This window comes from Daucus carota, chromosome 4 (assembly GCF_001625215.2).
Source record: "Daucus carota subsp. sativus chromosome 4, DH1 v3.0, whole genome shotgun sequence".
NCBI lineage: Eukaryota > Viridiplantae > Streptophyta > Magnoliopsida > Apiales > Apiaceae > Daucus > Daucus carota.
In genome coordinates this window covers 31,118,819-31,140,410 of record NC_030384.2, presented here as the reverse complement: position 1 = coordinate 31,140,410, position 21,592 = coordinate 31,118,819, and the positions used below count along the sequence as shown (strand labels likewise).

At 33.0% G+C, this 21,592-nt stretch overlaps 3 protein-coding genes across 3 annotated transcripts; 1 reads left to right on the top strand and 2 right to left on the bottom strand.

Moving 5' to 3' along the window:
• The first annotated feature begins 3,545 nt into the window (after nucleotides 1–3,545).
• Nucleotides 3,546–6,079, top strand: LOC108217218 (uncharacterized). Its single transcript, XM_064092463.1, has 4 exons — nucleotides 3,546–3,811; nucleotides 3,926–4,008; nucleotides 5,679–5,734; nucleotides 5,826–6,079. The coding sequence occupies exons 1-4, from the start codon at nucleotides 3,640–3,642 to the stop codon at nucleotides 5,902–5,904; spliced, it is 390 nt and encodes a 129-aa protein (XP_063948533.1). The 5' UTR covers nucleotides 3,546–3,639; the 3' UTR covers nucleotides 5,905–6,079.
• Nucleotides 6,080–6,352: 273 nt separating this feature from the next.
• On the bottom strand, nucleotides 6,353–8,909 carry LOC108218108 (protein NRT1/ PTR FAMILY 1.2). Its single transcript, XM_017391030.2, has 5 exons — nucleotides 8,795–8,909; nucleotides 8,487–8,593; nucleotides 8,188–8,405; nucleotides 7,535–8,088; nucleotides 6,353–7,447 (listed from the first exon to the last, which is right to left on the bottom strand). Exons 2-5 carry the CDS (start codon nucleotides 8,584–8,586, stop codon nucleotides 6,583–6,585), a joined length of 1,737 nt encoding a protein of 578 aa, XP_017246519.1. The 5' UTR covers nucleotides 8,587–8,593; nucleotides 8,795–8,909; the 3' UTR covers nucleotides 6,353–6,582.
• Nucleotides 8,910–11,653: 2,744 nt separating this feature from the next.
• On the bottom strand, nucleotides 11,654–19,282 carry LOC108219461 (uncharacterized). The gene is made up of 8 exons (XM_017392926.2): nucleotides 18,732–19,282; nucleotides 17,804–17,944; nucleotides 15,840–15,974; nucleotides 14,707–15,062; nucleotides 13,522–14,266; nucleotides 13,325–13,421; nucleotides 13,156–13,210; nucleotides 11,654–11,963 (listed from the first exon to the last, which is right to left on the bottom strand). Exons 1-8 carry the CDS (start codon nucleotides 19,084–19,086, stop codon nucleotides 11,901–11,903), a joined length of 1,947 nt encoding a protein of 648 aa, XP_017248415.1. The 5' UTR covers nucleotides 19,087–19,282; the 3' UTR covers nucleotides 11,654–11,900.
• Between the last annotated feature and the right edge of the window lie 2,310 nt (nucleotides 19,283–21,592).

Genomic DNA, 21,592 nt, shown 5'->3' with positions numbered 1-21,592 from the left:
TAAAAATTCGATGGAAAGTTGACCAAGCTTGGTGCCTTGACTTGAAAACATCCATCGTGACATGTAAAGTCAGCTTAAGTGGGGTTTTGGTCACTTAACTGACTACAAACTTGCAATCGAGTCATCGAACAAAAAAACTTTCATTTAGATCATTGATCATAATATCCGTTAAAAATTGAAAAAGAAATGAACGAAGAGCTCTCCTGCAACACTTTTTCTCTCTCTTAAAAATCAAAACTTATTAACAAATGAAACAAATACACACACATAAAATCAATAATTTCACCTACAAAAACTTAATCTTTGTTTATCTTTTTTCACGTTATATATCTTTGTTTATCTCTTGTCATTTTATATATTATCATTGATGATAATGTGTGTATTTTGTTGTAAAGAGGTGTTGTAGGAGAGGACGCGTCGTTGTTGTAGGAGAGCTCTTCGTCTGGTTTCTTTTCAGTTTTTAACGGATGTAATGGTTAGTGACTTGAATGAAAGTTTCATCAGTTTGATGAGAAAATTGCAAGTTTTGAGCTAATTGAGTGATCAAAGCGCAATTTCAAGTGACTATACATGTCACGATGGATTTATTAAAGCCAAGTCACTAAGCTTAATCAGCTTTCCGTCAAGGGGTTGCCGAAGCAACTCTTTCCTTATATATATCGAACCTCAAGCCAGATTTGAATCTAGCCAAAGTGTGGCGATGATCTTCAACAATTTGACTCCGAGTCTTGAGTTCGTCAAACCTTTGCATGTACTCCGCTACCGTCATGTTGCCTTGCTTGAGATTGAATTTTGAACAGAGTGTAATGGTTAGTGATCTGAGTGAAATTTTTTAAGATTATAATGATGTGAATGAAATCTTTTGAGTTGGATGACCCAATTGAAAGTTTTCGATCAGTTGAGTGACCAGAACGCCATTTAACCCGTAATATTAATAATAAATATAAATATCACTATTGCTATAAAGACGACAATACAATTTAAAAGCGATTAAAATACCGTGTAACATACCTTATATCAAAGATTAAAAGTAATTGCCTTAACATTTAAGCCAGAGTTCAGCTCCTCCCTAAATAAAAAAACCTAATAAACGAATAATTTATTCCTACTTAAAAGCCATGAGTTGTAAGCTGTGTTTTCAATTGGTGCCTTAATTTTCTTAACCCAATAAGTTGATTCATGAATCTATTCCTTACATTATCTTAATTGGCTTGTACTAAAACTCCATCCGACAAATAAAAAAAGGTAACATATATAATCAATATATATACTACTATCGCTGGAAAGACGACAATACAACCGGGAAGCAATTAAAAGTAAAAAATATAATTCAAATCATATTGTTAAGCAAGCTAGCATGTAATGCTCACTTGCACTACAAATCAATGACCGAATATTTCAATTCCCAATCAATACATGGAGATGATAGTTAGTATATTCTATATTAATAAATAACACTAAATACATATCACATTAAATTATAAATTTTATGATTTCGAGGCAAAACATAAGCAGTGGAGATCCGAAAGGCAACACAACAACTATTATCAAATAATTTTTAATCATGATTGTCTTCTCAAGTAACAAATGATATAGCTTAACTCCGTCATTTTTTCAGAATTGTCCGAAAATGGCTAAATTAAACTCCATGATTATTAAATTCAATATCAATCAAACTAAGTGTGCGGGTGCTAATAACAATTAAAAGTTAGATTCTGATTAAATTTGTTAAACAAACTTTACACATAAAAGACAGAGATTTATAAAAAAAAAACTCGCAAGCCCTTCTTCGAGTGGAGAATAAGTTTCTAATACGATTTTAATAGAGAAAATCTAATTGCGATTTCACATGCATCTCTAATACACCTACCACTATTATGTGTATCTGGTTATACAAAACATGTAAGTTGAATCAGTCAGAACTTTTATCAAATATAATCATAATTTTATCAAATATATGGTGGTTAAATACTTGGTATACCTGATAATCTGAGTGGGTAATAAACTGGATCATGTGGATGGTACGTCAACAACCACCTTGATGTCTTCTTTATGAACTAAACTAGATGTTTGACAAGGCTATTTGTATTTTGTGCTAGATATAAGAAATATTTTATTAGAATAGTACAAGGGTTTAAAAAATAGACCGAGAGCAGATATATAAAAGAGAGCATAAATACATATAGAATTATAGTACCTTATTATATGTATAGGAAGCACAGATGGCTAAAGAGTACGAGTGACCTATAGGAATTCCCCCGGGAAGAAAAGTAGATACTTAATAGACAGGAGGATAGACAAGATGAATGAAAATTGGGGTGAGAAGGCTTTTCACACATCTCTTCTCATTATCTTTTCTCTTCCCTAATCACAAGACACAATTATATGATTTGTTATTAGAGCTAATATATAAAAATTTGCTTTAAATTATTAAGAAATTATATTTTATTATATTTACATGAAATTTAGCAACGACATTTAGCAAGAAATTGTTATACGTCATTTCCCACCTAAAAGTTAAGGAAGAAAATCTGTACGTATGGTTGGGTTTTAACAAAATCCAATCCCGAACCGAGTTGTATTTTTTAAAACCAAACCTGAATCGAACTTAATTAGAACTCAAAGTTCAAAAACCAAACCCGAACCACTGGTTTTGGTTCGATTTGGCTTAAACTGAAATCCGAAATTATATAAAAAAATCTAAAAAGAATATATCCAAAAATATATCTTCATAGACAAGTTTTTTGCTCAAAAATTAAGTATCATGTTTAATATAAATTAATATGAATTTTATGATATTTATTTGAATAAGCAAAATTTTTAATGATACTTTTCTTTTTTAGAAATATTATTTCATATTAGATTATGTCTTATTTTATAATAAAAAAATAAATGTATAATATTTAAAAATAAATTTTATGTCATATTTAATATTTGAATCTATCTTTTTCTTTGATACACTTACAATTTACATGTAAGTTATAAAAATTAATAAAATGATCGTGTGAAGTTCAAATTATAAAATTTTAATCTAGTAAAATAAAAAATAGAAAAGTTTTAATACTAATTTAAAATACAGGTATTTAATAGATTTTTTTAAACATGGTTGATTAAAAATTAAATGATGAAAAAAGTGATTAGGAAAAAAAATAGTAATACAATTATTCTTTTATTGCACATATCTTGCCGTCTTGTAATAGAGAACATGTTTGTATAGATAATATATGTATTATCATATAATGTTATATGACAAATTTATAATATCGACTTTTGGTTTGGTTCGGATTCAAGTCGGATTCGAATATTCGTGTCAGATTTTGGTTCGGCCTGCCTAAAAGTTAAACCCGTATCAAATTCAATCGGTTTTCAAAAATAAAAATCAATCTTTTAATCAAACCATAAATCAGGTACACAAAAAATCATTGGGATCGGTTCAGTCGCATATCGGTTGGTACTTGGTTGGGAAAATTCTGTCGTCCCCGCTGAAAGTCAAAACTGACGTCTATCCAAAGAAAAGAACCTTCATCGACATATATTTACATATATTTGTGCATACACCAAAATTTATACTCATATACACAGGACAGTTGGCAGGTAAAATCAGGAGAAATATCTGAGAGTGAAGAAAGAAAGAAAGACATGGCGCTTCAATGGATGATACTCACCTATGTGGTTGCCTTGGAAGCGGCGATCGCCCTTTTAGTAACGCTTCCCACGCCTAAAGCTGTTAAATCCGCCATTGTTTCTCTCGTCTCTCTCGTTCTTCAGCCTGCTATGTTTGTCGTTCCTTTTGCTGGCTTCCAGCTTCTAGGTACCTCTCTCTCTCGCTCCCTCCTCTCTCTCTCTCTCTCTCCCCCGCTCTCTCTCTCTCCCCTTCTCGCTCTCTTGTTATGGATTTGTATTTACTCGTTGTGATGTATTTTAGATATCTATTGGAAGAACGAGCATCGTTTGATGTGTACAGGCGAGATCTGCACTGCTGCTGAGAGAGATCGTTATGAGAAAGCCGTAATTATCTCTTTCCCTTAATCTCACATCATATTGTCTTTATTTTGTTATCTATAAGGAACATTGTTCTACCGTAATTTGTTTTTATGATTGTTTGTTAGCTTGTACCTTCAATTTTTGTAAATGTTGATATGCTTGTAATGAGTATGTGTGCAGTGTGCCCTAATTTCTAATTTCTAATTGGGGGCTTTGATGTGCTCATATTAGTTAATTGAATTGGTTTCTTTTTGGAGTTTGTGACTTTAGCTTATAAATGGGTATGTGAACTTAGAAATTGTATATTTGTGGTGAGTTTAAGGTCATCATCAAGTCTGGAAATCAAATTGATCAAGTATAGTGATGTAATGTGGGAATAAATTGTGATGCAATGCATACATTTTTGGAAGAATGGAGATATTAATTAATTAAATTGAATGTCCAAAAGTGTTGCTTCAATAATCAATATAACTCATTATGAAACTACGCAATTACATAATTTTGCACTATCTTCATTGAATATAGGCATATACCAATTCTTACATTAGCTTCTTGTGTATTTATGTTTATGCGCAAAAACTTGGTTGGAAAGTATGGAATAAGATGGTATTGGGAATGAATTTGTATTGATTCATGCACCTGTTATTCTTATTCCTTCCCCCCTCAACTATTACTTCTAAGTTCCAACCGAAAACATAGAGCTAATTTCCTACATTTTCTTATTATGTTATTCAGTATACTATTATTGAATTGATCTCCATGTAAGTTCTCTTTTTCTCATATATTTTTCATTACCTATTTGTTTGTTTTTTTAACGGAGTGCATTAATCATCATTATATTTCTTACCTTTCCATAGGATACTGTAAGATGGTTATGTTTAAATATAATAAACTTATAGTAATGTTATGGGTTATGAATCTCATTATCTGCGTCCAGGAGGCAGGAAATGGTAGCTTGGTTAGCTACATAAGAGATATCTTTAAAAGGGGAGATTGGCAGTGCATAGTAGGCCTCCCCCCCTTTTACCTATTGGTCTTTATTTCCCCCCCAAAAGCAAAATGTGGTGTCTTCTAAGGGTATCTTTCGCTGATGTATAGTTGCAGTCTAGCTGAAATCTTAGTTGACTGTTCTAAATTATAATTAAGTGTAACTGGACATGCTATTCTTACATACTTTGTACGCTGGCGTACTTTACCAAGTTATATACTCCCTCCGTCCCCCTCAATTGTTTACATTGGGGGACGGGGGCTCGGCACGCATTCTAATACTCTCATAAAATATAGTTTGATAAATTATTTCGAACTTTTTTTCTTCTGAATAAAAATTTACTATCTAAATTTTTATACAAAAAAGAAAATTTTCAAAACAAAGTTATAGAACCATGTTTTATATGCGTCTTAAAATACGTGTCGAGCAATGCAAAAAAAGTGTAAAGAAATGAGAGGGACAGAGGGAGTATGTTGTTAGACTTATGAATACTTTGGGCTTTACCTATATTTTACAGTTTATCTGATAAGTGCATGTTTTTGGCTTGCTTCTCAATTTTCATGTTGCCCACAAAAAGCTCAGCGAGTCTAGTGAAAATTCATCCATAATTTCTGATCTTTCGAGACTAATATGCTCTTCGGTTTGTGTGTTTGTGTCCTCTGAAATCCGATATTTCTGATCTTGTACTGATGAGGGTGTTGTGCAGATATACAAGTCCCAAAGGAATGTTATTCTCTGTGTTTCAGCATGCCTTCTGTATTGGTATGTGACGACAACTGTGCAACCCTGTTTCTGAGTTTTTATTTTCTCTTTGCAGCATTAAAACTATCTGTTTATTTTATGGTTGGTGTAGGTGTATCTACCGTATCTGCAAGTATTACAAAGATATAAGAAGTATGGAGGAAGTAGAGAAGAGGTACAAGGATCAGTAGGTTCCCCATTTCTTTTTATTTGCTGAGCCACATGAAACTCAGGGTTGCTAGTTGCCCTTTATGTGAGATTTTGTTGTGTTCTATGGCTTCGAAATATTTGCACTTGTCATCTCTATGTACCTATATCACAATTATATTATGGTCAGTTCCTAATTCAAATATGCACCTTTCTTAATTTGAGACCAAGGACATGAAATATTGCTTAATCCAAATCATTATATGCTTAATCCAAATTATTACACACTTGATATTGGGATACTTAACATCTTCATGAATAATATTTCGCTGATATTTATTTTAGTGCTATCATGTAGTAATCCTTAGCTTGACTTGCAATCTTCTATATATCTTATTAAAAGGCGGCTGAGTAGAAGTTAATAAATAGTATATTTTGTTGCTTAAAACAACAGTTTATTTTGTAGCAGTGTTCTAGGCTTCTGTTGGGAGGAGACATCATACTTTATCATCTTTTTAATACCTTTGTGCAAATAATCTGAAGTTTGACCATCACTAGTGCGTTTGTGATGACAAAGTCATTTTAACATTAGTTTCTAAATAACATACAACTTTGTGATGTATGTACACTGAGATAGTAACACTAGGGTGCATAAGTTGATAATTCAGAGTAGAATTTTCGTTGTCAAGCAACTTCATTTTTTGACACGAGAAACTCGCATCTCAGTCAGTGCTTGACGTTCCTGATCCGATGCATTCTCCTTCACAGGGACCATAAGCCCAGCTACAAAGAAAAAAGTACATCAAGTTAATTAGACTCAATCCTGCAAGAAACCAGTAATAGTAATCATAGTGGCCTTCATCAATATTACTTGAAATCCAACTTATTTTCCCTTCTCTTCCAGTAACATCATCAATGGTACTCAATAGAAAACTAGCTAGCAGATTTCCAGCTGACATCCCAACTCCGTACATAGTGGATGCTATACTAGACATGCTGCTAGGAAATTCTCTATAGAAAAACTCGATCAGAGCGACTGCATTTAAAGCTTCGGCAATGCCACTTAGACAATTTTGTGGAACTAACCACATTGCTGACATCTGTACAGTTGTTACCGCTACATTTAAATTTTTAACTGTAACTGCCCGATCCCTTCGAATGCCCTCAACAACTGCAGACACTACCATAGCCAGGAAGGAAACAAATATTCCCGTGCCCATTCTTTGCTTGATGGTAAAGCTAATAGTTCTCCCCATGATTTTAGACCCCAGTCGAAGAATGACCTGATTATAAAGTACTACCCATAGTGTGAGAGCTATAATTCCAATGGTTCCAAACGATCCTGCAGGGATCTCGAAGTTGGAGGTAATATGGCGGTCCATTGAAGTTGCTTGCAGTAAAGGAAAAGAGGGCTGATTCATGTTTATTGACATTATCATCCCTGTAGACCACAAAGGAATTACCTTGAGTAGTGCTTTGAATTCCTCCACTTGATCTACTGTACAAATATTACTTGAGAGTCGTTCCCCATCAGCTGGTCTCTCCTGCTCCCGGCCATTTTTAATTAGACAAGCTTTATTTAGAAACCTAAAGATAAGTGAATTCTTATAAGGATTTTGTGCTAGATAATCAGAATGCCAAGTGATGTATCAAGAAAGGAGAAAGCTAGGATACCTTAGCTTCTCACTGGGAACAATCCTTCTGGAATCCTCCTTGCAATGAAACAAAACAGACGTGGTGTCTGTTGGTAAATCGACATGTCTGTTGTTGTATGCTGCTGCAATCACTCGAAAAAATCCAGTGATCAAGCTTGATTTACTCTTCGGCTTGACATACAAGGGAGAGGCCACAAAGAAAGAAAGTACTGACAAGAACACAAGCACTACAGGAATCCCATATCCAACTTCCCATCCCATTTTGTCTTGAATATATACCACTACTGTTGAAGCCAGGAGCACCGCAACTGAGCTTGTAGCTATATACCAGTTAAAATAACTCTGTAAAGACCGGGAACTAGCCAGGTTAACATCTTTGTTTGCTAGTTGGTTTGCACCGAATGCTACTGAAGATGATCTGATTCCACCAGCCCCCATAGACAGAAGGCAGAAGGAAGAACAGAGGAAAATCACCTGGAAATTAGAGGGGATGCAAGTTGTTTCGACCGAACCAGTGCAAGGAGGTGGCCGTGCTTGTGTGATAAAGGTCGTTAACCATAGAATAGCCATCCCCTTTCACAGAAGTAGAAATTAGAAAAAACACATTTACATCTAATTGCTATATGCAGGAAGCATTTGCCTAATACTCCTAATAAAAAAAAAACGTAGTACCAGTAAGCTGAAAATGGTTCCAACTCCAATCATTCTGTATCGACCCAAGAAAGAATCAGCAATGAAAGCCCCGAGAACCGGTAGGAAATTGGTAGCTGCCGACCAGAAAAGAATGATATTGTTTCCCGTTGTGACATCCATGTGATATTCCTCCATCAAATATCTTATCATATTTGGTGACAACCCAGAACTTGCCAATCTCTCAAACAAATCAGTTGCTGCCCCAAAAAGATAACCTTAAATCAGGTTAGAGAATTACATTAAGGCCTATTTATTTTATTATTCAAGTTGATTCTTACCTAGGATAAATGGTATGGTTTTGAAGCCTCCTTTAGGATTAGGACTTGGGGTTAAGAGAAGAGGCTCTTCCTGTTTTAGCATTTCATCTGATCTCCGCATTATGTTCCTGATACAAATACGTTCAAATTCACATTTCAGACCCTTGTGATAATATCACAAATCATAACTACAGTATCTGAGGACGATAACATGGTTCTTGTTCAAAATGATCAACTTCCGCAACAAAAATTTGTTTTACATGATTCGCAACAAGAATTATGATAAATAAATCTTTGTGACAAGCATGGTGATCTGTAGAGTGGCTTACCTGAAAGAAAATGTGAGCGTGAGGATGTGTTCACCAGCTAAACAGCAACATTAGTAGTACACACCTAGTGCATGGAGAGAGAGTGACCATAAAGGAAAGATGTAAACTAATTCTGGAAAAGAAGAGTTCTAATATGAAACATGCTCTTATAATTTATATAATTATAGTTAGCAGAGACGAAAGAACACATTTTTTATTTATTGTGCCTGATAAATATTTCCTGACGCAACTGCCAAATATATCTGCTTGATAAGTACGTTATAATTAAACAAAACCCTCAGTCAATTAACGGCGGTGTATTCGATTGGGATTTTGAAAAATTGTTTTTAGTCTATGAATTTTAATAGATTGTATGTGATTTTGATTTTGTGCGGATTCTTGATAAAATGTCGCAGAGTTGATAGGATTTAAGCACAATGCTTCAAAATCCCAATGATTTTGGTGAGATTTCAAAAAACTTAAAATACACTAAAGAGTGACACAAAATCCATCATTTTATGAAATCCAAAAAAATCCATCAGCATTTGAATACCATCAGATTTTAATGAATTTTTAACAATTCCAATTGAATATCGTCGGATTTCAAAGCATAATTTTAAATCCCAATTGAATATCATTAGATTTTGTAGCATAATTTAAAATCTCAATTGAATACCTCAGGATTTGAGCTTATTCCGGACTTTGGCTCATTAGCAAATCAGACCTCACACTTTGAAACGTGAAAGTTTGTAACCCTAAGTTTCAATTAGGTTTCAGTTTGTAACCCTGACCCCCCAAATCTGTTAAAAACAACCGTTAAATTTAACTGTTTGAGAGGTAATAGTGTGTATATTAGTTTTTAACAGCTACTTTACCCCCTGTGACCCTTTTAAGTCTATGTATTATATTTTAAAATTAATTCTGAACACACACAATGATGTAAAGAAAGTTAAAATAAATTTTAAAATATATATTTAGATTTAGAATCTGATTTTTTTTTACATAAACGATGTAACTTATTTTAAAATAAACAACCGCTTAATTCGCTTAATATTTCACTTAATTTTAAAAAACGCTTAATCACCCCGCTTAGTACAAAATCAAAACATTTTAGAACTGATTCCGTTTAGACAGCTGCTTAATGCGCTTTTTACGAACACCGGGAGACAGGCATGCTCTGTTGCTAATTCAGTCTGTATAAAACAGTACCCTTGTAATCCATCACATTCATGTGTACATGAGTGGCAGAACCGGGACTTAAATTTAGGGGGTTCAAACAGTATTATTCACGGGTCTTTTGTAGGGATGGCAACGGGTTGGATCGGTTCGGATATTTGAGATATCCAAATCCAAATCCAAATTATTTTTAAAATCCAAATCCAAATCCAAATCCAAATCCAACCGGGTTTCAAATATCAAATCCAAATCCAAATCCACGGGTTTCGGATCGGGTTCGGGTTTGTTCGGGTTTATCCAAAACTTAAATTCTGAAATTTATAAAGTATTGTAAAAATATTATTTTTGATTTTTTCGCCCTTAAATTTCATTATATTTAAAACTAAACTACTTTAATAATAAAGTATTACACATTAATAAAATCTTGAACCGTATTTAATAATTTCTGAACACAAATCTTCACTATATGGAGTATGAAATATTAAAGAAACTCATTAGTTAAACAAAAAAAGCCACTATAACCCAAGAATATATACATTCACAAACAAAATTTAGTAGATTTAAAATTGAAAAAAAGTATATTAGTACACACACACACACACACACACACACACACACACACACACATATATATATATATATATATATTTGGATTTTTTTTCGGGTTTCGGGTTTGGATCGGATTTGGATTTCGGGTCGGGTTTCGATACGAAATACCTAGTATCCAAATCCAAATCCAAACTCGTTCGGGTCTAAAAATCAAATCCAAATCCAAATCCAAATCCAAAATATCGGGTTCGGTAAGATCCATTCGGGTCGAAACGGTCGGGTATCCATTCGGATCGGTTTTTTTTTTGCCATCTCTGGTCTTTTGGGTACGAGGTACTGGATCGAGTACATAAAACATTAGTTCTTATGAATTAGGTGCCATGACCCCCGAATCCGCTTCGCGGTTCGATATCTTGATCCTTTTTAGTGATTTTTCACTAAACAATATATAGTCCACTTAAAAATTTTCATGATTAAAATATTTATTTTACCCAAAAATAGAGAAGCAAGTTAGTAAGAAAATAAATTTTAAAGTTATTTAATCAATGGTAAGAAATTTCAATACGTATTTATACAGGGATCTAAATCTATTTTGTAAAAAGGTATGTCTCATTTCTTTCATCTGTGTCATCTTCCCAACTCTTTTCTTTTCTTATTTCTTTTACTAAAGCACGTTTCTAAAAATTATTTCAATCAAGATAGTGTCAACTTATCTTCTTTTCTTTATATCACTTAAGTTAAAGGTGGATCCCTGGATCACCAGGTCGAAGAGGAATCGTTTTACGGAACATTTCAGATTGATGCTTTTTATCTAGAGTGCAGGAGCATTTCTTAAAATTATACAAGCGACTAGAAGAGGTTATATGCACATTTTAATATATCAGAAGAGTAATGTAATTATGTGCAAAGTTTTTTGAAAACATGCAAGTGACCATCATAATAAATAAAAACAAATGTAAAATTTTAAACTGCAATACATTATTCATTTTCTTCCAAAATAATGAACTAATGTGCTGCGCTTAACCATCACAAACCTTAACATCGAAATATGTTCATCAAACAGCGATACCCCACATTATGTTCATCAAACAACGATTCAATTAATTATATACCAATTAATTGTTCAAACTTCAAACTCTAATTCTTAACAATCTCTTTGTACAAAATCACAGCATATACTGATTAAAGAATAGCAATTTATCCAAGAATCAATCAAAATATCATATCTTGAAATTTAGAAAGCTAAGTCCCTCTCTATGATATTTATAATTCAGCGGGGGCTGGAAAAAAAAAATACACTGTATATATGAAACTATGGGATGATTTTTCAGTGCTAACATATTTATCTCACAAAGCCGTAGCTAATATCTGGAATAACTATTACGGTAACAATGTGTAATTATCATGTGAAAAGATATTCCCCACCATACTCTCGTAAAATCACAGGAACACTTGAGGCTGGGATCTGCAAAAAAAAAAAAAAGAAAGATGTTTTAAATTTTAACACTAGTATGACCTTCTATGATGAATTATATATTGTACTGATGCCTAGATCCAACAGAGAACCACAGAAGAAGATGTGTCCATTTTTAAAGATAAATTACATATTCAGGAGATACTATACCCTTGTCCATTACCTTCCTTTGTAGTCAAAAGGGCTATAGTGAATATAAAATATACAAACTGAAATAACTTTTTCGGCCAACACAACTGAAATCTATGAATCTGTGAGGGTAAATTGGTATAAACTTTAGAAAAAGGGCTGGACGTTCAGAAAAAGACTTAAGGGGCACCGAACTACATAGACTCTCTGGAGGGTTTGTGTCTATCTGGGACAAACATAAAGGCCTAATCAAATAAAAAAACTATGTTCTATCATGCATGGTAGTGAAGATGGAAAATACATTAGATTTATATATATTAACTTATTTTTTGTTAAAAATAAATTTTAAGTCATAAACATTTTTTAGTTGTTTATTAAAAAAACAAAACATATTTTGACAATGTTCGCCGATGCGAGATTATATCATATTTATTTTGAAAAATATCCATCAATAATGTCACATATACTTATAAAATATAATAAAGACAATTTGTTATATATATTATACTTTTTTTATGACATTTAAGTGACATATAGTAAGTAATATCATTATATAATTATTTGTAGTTTTTTATTGTTACATTCAATATTTGATCAAATAGATTAAATAAGATTTTTAACCAAATTAAGGATATCATATACAAAATATAATAGTGTAACACGCATGTTTAAAAAGAATAATAAACATTTTTTAATTACAAATGTAAATAATAGATTGATATGTTTTTTTATGAAATATAAAAGATTGAGAAATGGGAAAATAAGAGAAAACTAGTGAAAAGTGAAAATAGAAGAGAGAATTAGAGGGAAGAAGGCAGCAATAATTTAATAGATGAGTGGAAGATGATATGATACATGAGCAGTAACTTTTGAGGCAAAAAAATATGAAAGTGACATGTGTATAGCAAATAAGGTGGGAGTGACACGTGTATAGCCTATCTTTTGTTTTACTTAAGGGGGAGATTAATAATTTTAGTGAAGCAATGATAAAGATCACTAGCACTACAACAAATCAAGTTACTTCTTAAAATATATAAGGTTCAAATCAACTTACCATGCCATAATCTGTGATGATTACAGATATATAATCTGAAGGAGTCGCGTCATACCTGTTCCAATTACACAAAACAAATGTCAAGAATATTAAAAGGTACTAGAGTTGCAAAACAGAGTATCTAAAAGAGGATTCCACTTTTTGATTGTATATGAAAGAAATGGCTTACAGTAGATTCAGGTGTTGAAGACCATTGTTTTTGACTGAATCATCAAGATATTGAATATCCACTTCCCCAGGAACCATAGTTATAGCCCTTGGATCGCCTACAAACATCTTACAAAGCTAAGGCATAATAGAAAGAATATTGGAGAATATTAAGCAAGTATACAACAGTGATTATACTCTATAGTTTGTAGCGCATACCTAGTTCATTACAGCAGATTGAGTCAAGCTGTACCCTCTCATGAAATTTATATGCTTCACAGCATATCATGACTGGTACACGTAATTCATGTGCAACCATAGCCACAGATGCAGTCCCAACCCTCGAGTACACTGTTCCATTAGACAAGACTGAAGCAGCCCCCAAAAAGACTCTTGTGATCTCGTGCATGATATAAGAGATCGCATTTATATGAGTATATGTGCAGCTCACACCATTTCGGACCAGCCTGCGGATTAGTGCTTGACCTTCAAGCTTGGGACGCGAGTCAACTACAACAACACGGAATCTTATGCCAAGTTCATGAGCCTGTAGAAGAATCATTTCAACAACAGAAGATGAACCATATGTAAGTAGAACATCACCGTCCCTGATTTTTTTAACCGCATGTTTGACTATAGTCCTATCCGCGAGTACAATCTTCTCGGTAATGAAACGATCTATGTTTGAACTGATGGAGGCTTTTGCTTCTGAAACAGTGATTTCCGGGGGTAATTTAGTAACATGAGCCTTCAAAAATCGAATTGCATTTCCCATGCTTACTGAGAGGGGCCTGCACTCTATCAAAAAGGAAACATAACTATTGATCTTGGCTATTAAATCTCGGTTAACAGTTCTCTCCAGTGGTGCAGAGTAGTCTTCTATGGCTTTCTGAAATGCTTTAAGCATAGCTATACAACGAGAATTGCCCCCAGTAATATCTCCAGCTAAATACTGTAATCCAACCTGAAATCAAATATTGCTCGTAAATATAACAAAATAATAATGTATTGTTTTTGTTTCAAAAGTCCTGTTTGTTTCACCAATTTTGTACTTCCTTTCGTAGCTTGAAATTCAATGGAAATAAGTCGCAACATATTGTTCCTTGGAAAAAAAAGTATTTATGTTTGCTTCACTATTGTGCCATTGTGAAACTAGAAGTTACATACATAATTTTGATAGATTGAAACATATTACAACTAAATGACTGTCAGTATGTCACTTAAAATACCAATAATATATCACAAAAAAATTTGCCCATGTCACTTGCGGTGACCATGGGAGACCTAGGTAACTATTGGGATCATATGGCTTAAACCTACAAAAGTGATTAAAATCACACTAAGATCAGGGTTAGTCTTATATATAAATTTGTTAACATAGAACTATCTTATATAAGTTAATACCTTGTACACAGCAGGATGAATATGATTAAGTTGGAAAAACTTAGTCTCCAGATCAGGATGCTGAGTTCCACGCTCATATTGAGGCAAATGCATAAAATAATCAACCCTATTTCTGGCTTCAACTTGTTTGACTACAGAATGCTTTTTAGCTTTATCCACCCGGCTTTTATCATCAAACTGCATGCGAGAGGGGGGCACATCTTTCTTCCTATCTTTTTCTGGAGGTCGATTACCTATTGTCTTCTCAAACGATGCCATTAAAACATCTTTCTTTTGTCTAGAATTCTTTACTACCTCACCAATCTGTACAGAAGCTTCTTTTCCAGTAGCAGCAGCAGAAGACATTTTCCTTTCAGCTTTAAACAAGCAGATGAATGATTAAGACATATACTTTATTACAAATTTTGGCTACTTGTTTCAATATATTAGATCTATCAAAGAGACAGAGAGCATATAAAATAGACTTGTCATCTTCCACCAAAGTAAAGATAAGAATTTTTATTATATATGTAAAAATTAAAAGATTACATAAGAAACCATTAAATTTAAGGTTAAAGTAAGTTAAACACAGAACATTTAAGCCTTTTCAAGCTGCTTTGGCACCTCATTGAGCCTCCTGCAACGCACACCTTTCAGCTTTTGTCATTTTATCTTTTTAGACGCTTTGCATCAGATTTTATGAACAAAAGAGTGGGTGGATCACCATCTCTTTCTGCCGTAATACATCATCTAACTAATGAGCATTATTTCTCAACCAGTACAAGTTTCCACACAGAAATGGAGGATGCCATATGAACATGTCAATAGTGTTTGTTAAGTTTGAAACATTACCTTAAATCAATCAAACAGGTTTACTTGTACCCTTTAAATTTAATAAATAACCAACTTCATTTATCTAACCATCTATAGCAGGAAAGAATTAGATCCATTAAAAATAGGACATGTCTAATAATACATTCACTCTGAAAGCCGAGAAAAATAATAAGCCACAAATTTAGGGAGCAAACAAGAGCCCCGAATCCGAGAAACCCCTGCAACAATAAGAGAGCGCATACTAGAAAATACAAATGATTCAAAACAGAAACTAACTTAGATACAGAAGGAAGACAGAATATTCTAGGTCCAATACAGACCTTTTGAAACTTTTCCAGCTGCTTTCGCAGCTCGTTGAGCCTCTTGCAATGCTCGCCTCTCAGCCTTTGTTGTTTTTTCCTTTGATGGATTTAAAACTGATTTCATGGACATTTGAGCAGGTGAATCACCTTTTTCTGCAGGTTAAAGACACATTTTTTAAAACAAAGCGTGTGATGAAAACTTAACAGATACGTACTAAAAAATAATTTGAATATTCCACTATCCATTCATTCGAAATATCTGTATCCGTATCCGAAATTAATAAGTCGAATATTCCAACATCCGTTCGTTCGAAATATCTGCATCCATATCCAACAATCTCGGATACGGATACAGATATAGGTACATCCGTATCCGTAATGTTCATATCCAGAACATATATCAACAGATAGATAATATAAAGCACTGCAAAGCTTTCAAAACAAACTCACTAGTCACTACAGATAACTATCATAAAATATGTATAGATCCAACACACCGAAAACACAGTAACAAAAGCTATACAAACAGCAGATATGTAAAACAAAACACTTGATAGTTTAACCACCATCATAAAATTAACACTCTTTCCCAACGACAAATTTTAAGCTACCATATGTTAGGATTGCACTAACTGCATTAGCACTCTTCTTATTAGACTGTTGGTATTAGTAGAGTACCAGGGAAGGCAGTTCAGTGCTTCATATTGCTTAAAATACGTGAAGGCTATAAATAAATGTCTCAGTTGTTTTTTTTTTTTTTTAAATATCAGAAATGGAATATATTACCACCAACTGCTTCTCTCTCTAGAACTGCTTTCTCACTCTAAAACCCTAGCGTTCTTTACAAGTTATGCCTTGTTCATCTTCATTTCTCATCTAATCCTTCTTACTTTTGCAATCAATCACTAATAATATCTCTCCTTATCTGCTATATCCGCTTATATCTCACTTTTTAAACCAGAAAATCTCAGAAGAAGTTACAAAACTAGTAACAAACTCACTGATTCCTAACACCATATAAGCAATTCATTAGTAGGAAGTCACATTGGCAATTTTCCTCCACTTCTCACCCCAACTCAATTCTCCAAATCCTCAGGAAACCCACCATCCCCAATCTAACTCGGCACAAATCAGTTAGATAATTGCTTCCTAAATTGAAAACAATCAAACACCAACCACCGATAATGAGACGCCAAAAACAGCACTTCATGAAGTGCCAGCAAAATCAACACCAGCGACAGAGGTGGAGAGCAGAGGTGAATCTGCAGGGACCAGTTGGCTTGTGGTGCAAAAAAAATTTCTGCAGTTCCGGATCTGTCAATGACCTGGAAAGTGCGACGGGATAGATTTGGTAATTTTAAGAGGGAGACAGGGATTGACAAGTTAAAGAACCGGTAATTGTGAGAGAATAACAGAGATATACACATTGGAGATTTAGATTTTATGCAGCAGTTAAAGGAGAGATAGCAATAAGATTCTGAGGCCATCAAAATGCTTCTTGTGTGTTCGGTGTAGGCTGAGAGACCACACATGGTATAAAATTAAGATTGGGAACTTCTGAACGTGCCAAAATGAAATCAGGTGCAACATAAAACATCTCATACATATAAAAGTAGTATGTATTAGTTTGTGACCCTTGCATGTAAGGAATTTTCTTGAACTTCTTTCATTTAATATTTTGTGTGAAATATTTGTTATAACTGTATAATTTCTTTAAAAATTTTCATTACAATACATGTTATTTTCAAGATCCAAAAATGCAGATATATCATAAAGACACGTGTGCAATACAAATTCCAAAAGCTTTATCTTCTCAAATATTAAATACATAACTGAGAGATAAGAAAACATATTAAAAATAAAAGTCATCTTTTGCTGCAGTACAAATATGAAGTTATTATTGTCGGATTACAAAAATTACAAGGCATGCAAGACAAAACCAGTCAAAACAGATATTTGTGTTCTAAAGTCAAAACACAAACCATTTAATCCTTTTCCAGCAGCTTTTGCAGTTCGCTGAGCTTCTTCTTGCAAAGCACGCCTTTCAGCTTTTGTTGTTTTTCCTTTATGTGGCTTTGGATCTGATTTTGAGGACATTTCAGCAGGTGGAGTACCATCTTCATCTGCAGATTATACATACCTTTACGATCACAACTAATCCAATTTATAACAAAAAGATTAACATGTGTATCATACATAACAGAGCTGTTTGATGAGTTCAATGCATCACCCCACTTAATGGTAAAGGTGTACTTACATGTATCTCCAAATAACAGTTAGAGTTGTCTGAACATCTATAGAAGTAAAGGACTAGGAACAAGCAGATGCCCAACACATCATTTGATTAGAAAGTTTAATATGTTTCATCATCTGAAAAACTACTATCTTGCTGTTACTTTTCTAAAATCTACGTGCAACATCAAGATTTTCTATTAGAAAAACACATACAACATAGCTTTGTAACTAGAAAGTAAACAGGTCCCAAAATGAAATGTGGAGGAATCGGAAAAAACATGAACACTTGCACTGGAGCAATTCAAACGCAGATATAAGGCTAAATTATGTGTAATTTTAATACAGCCTGTATTTTGTAATACACAACTTAATCTCAAAACAACCTACTAAAAAAGTATCTATTAGTTACTCCAAAGTACCATTCCCAAGATTGATTCTAAAAAAATATGAGCTTCTAATAGTGATGATAATACTAAATACATAAAAATAGTAACATCTTGGATCATCATAATAACGATGGAAATATATAGCAATTGCAATTCTAGCACTTGCCAACAAATATAAAGCAACTACAACAAAAGTGGAGTGGTAGATAGTATAGTAACAACAAATATAAAAGTAGCATAAACAATTTAATACAAAATAGAAACACGAAAACTCGAAATTTAGAAGTACCATCATGAGGACTCTTTTTGGCTCCAAACGGGAAATTCCGAGCAGCCAACTTATCTAATCCATTACTCGGAAGTGACATTGGCAACTTCCAAATCCCCGAATCCTCGGAAAACTCACCATCCCCGTTGCGACTCGACATCGAATCACTAGGATCATAGCTTCCTACACGCACAACATCATAATCCGATCGCCGATGATAAAAGTCCCCAACCGGAACTTGAATAGCGCGCGTAATATCCGGCAGCGGAATCATCACCGGCGACTCGGAGGGTCCGGGTTGGGATTGTGGAGCGAAAAACCCGACATGACGGATTTTGGGGTCGATGACCCGGGAAATTCGACGAGTAGGATCCATTAGAAAGACAAATAGGGGTTTTTAATTGATGATTGTGAGAGAAGAAAGTAGAGAGAGCCATTTTACAGATTTAATTTTAAGCAGCCATTGGAGAGCGAGGATGAACAAATTGAAGAATTGGATTTCTAGGGTTTTTGATCTATGTGCGGTTTATATATTTTCTCAATGTATCGGTCTAGGCGGTATCGGCGGGTTTATTCCTCCGGTCAGACCCAAACTGACCCGTATATTATTACTCCCTCCGTCCCACCAGGTTCTTTACAGTTACCTCTTTTGGACGTCCCATCCATTTCTTTACATTACAAAACTTTCCCAAAATAGTTAATGGGTCCCACCACTTTATCACTTTTCCTTCCTTTTCACACTACTTTTACTCCACTATCTCTCTTTTATATATTAAAAATCGATGGGTCCCACCACTTCACCCACTTTTCTTCCTCTTTTTCACTACTTTATACATATTTCTTAACCTCCGTGCCCAAACCCAATGTAAACAATTGGGTGGGACGGAGGGAGTATTAGTCAATTATTTTGCTCTTCTGTATTGTATAATCCAAATCGATTTATAAAAGGGAGTTTCTAAATTTTTAAAGGCTATAAACTATTCGACCGTATGAATGGAAAGATTATATCAAAATCTTGCAGATAAATACTTTTCATGTAAATTTAAATATTGACTTTATAATAATACTAGCTTATAGCCCGTGCAAGGCACGAGAGCTTTTTAATTATTTATAATTTTTTAATATATTTTAAATGGTATGAAAAAATTTAATTTATAAATAATAAATTAAATTTTCAATAAAATAAAATTCGAAATTATGATTTGTTTGTAAGTTAGAACTGTTGTAAATACACCATCACAACCATTAATGGTTTCAAATAAACTATTGTAATCAGGCCATTCCTTTTGTCGCATGTATCAATGCCAAAATATTAAATTCTTTTTATCAAATTTTAATATATTTTGAGTAGAATACGTTACGCCAACTCATATTAGATTATATTTTTAAATTTATTTATATTAGAATTATTATAATGTAATTTAAATATTTTCAAAAAATTTATATGGTTCTAGATTAAAATTGATAAACATAATTTGTTTTGAATTAAGAAAAGGAATCATAAACATGCAATAAGAAGGTAGAATCTATTTTGGATTAAGAAAAAGTTTTTTTGTATTCGTTCCTCACGTAAATCCGGCTTATTAATTTTAAAATAAATTATAAAAAAATTGTGGCGGTGCGATTTATATGATTCCACAAATAAAACTGGTAGGAAATATTTATTTTGGATTAAAAAATCCATAAACACGTGAAAGACATAATTTGTTTTGGATTCAGAAAAGGAATTATAAACATGCAAGTAGATATTAGTTGTCTTATAGAACAGAAGTTAATTTTGTTCTAATCTAAAGGTGCTTATTTGTTCAATATACGATCCAACGGATGATAAGCTTTTGGACCATATGATCATGCGACCAAATTATCTCCCTTACGCTTATTATATATAAGTATATAATGGTAAACTAATATTATTGTTAAAATAAAATTATGATATATGTAGCCCATGTTAATAGTAGAAGATCCGTTTTTTTAGTTAGAATATATAAAAAAGATAATGTGTTTTAGTTAAAAAGGTAATTACTATGTTGGTTGATGGTATTTTAAATAATAGAGTTTTTTTATTTGGAAAATATAAAAAAAGATAACATATTTTAGTTAAAAAGGATAATTGGTATATAGATAGGCCCGTATTTTGGCCCAAGTACCAACTGACCAAAATTTCAATATTTCGGCTTCAATAGTATAGTATAGATAGATGCGTATATATTTTTTAAAGTTTGATTTTAGTTTTTGGTATAGTCAAATAGGTCTTATATTTGTTCTATGTTTTGATCTTATATTTGTTTTATGTTTTGAATTGTTTATATTTTGTTTGAAACCCACTAATTTTGTTTGAAGCCCGTTAATTATAAGAGTCCGCATAAAAGCCCGTGTACCGATCGATCAAATTTTTATTGTTTTGACTTTAATAATATAGTATTTTTTAAGGTTTGACTATAATTTTGGTATAGTCAAATATGTTTTATATTTGTTTTATGTTTTGATTGTATATTTGTTTTATGTTTTGATTTGTTTATATTTTGTTTGAAGCCCATTAATTTTGTTTGAAGCCCGCTGTTTTGATCGTATGTTTGTTTTATGTTTTGATTTGTTTATATTTTGTTTGAAACCCACTAATTTTGTTTGAAGCCCGCTAATTATAAAGTCCATATAAAAGTCCGCGTACCGACTGACCAAACTTTTAATATTTCGGTTTTAATAGTACTAGCCTTTAACCCGTGCGAAGCACGGGCGGGTATATAGTTCGTAATTTATTATTTATAATTTCAATTTTAACATCATTTTATTAGTATTTTAGTATTAATGGACTGAATTTTAATTAAATTATATTATTCAACTGACTATATTTTCTCCCGATTACTTGAAAATGGACAAATCCA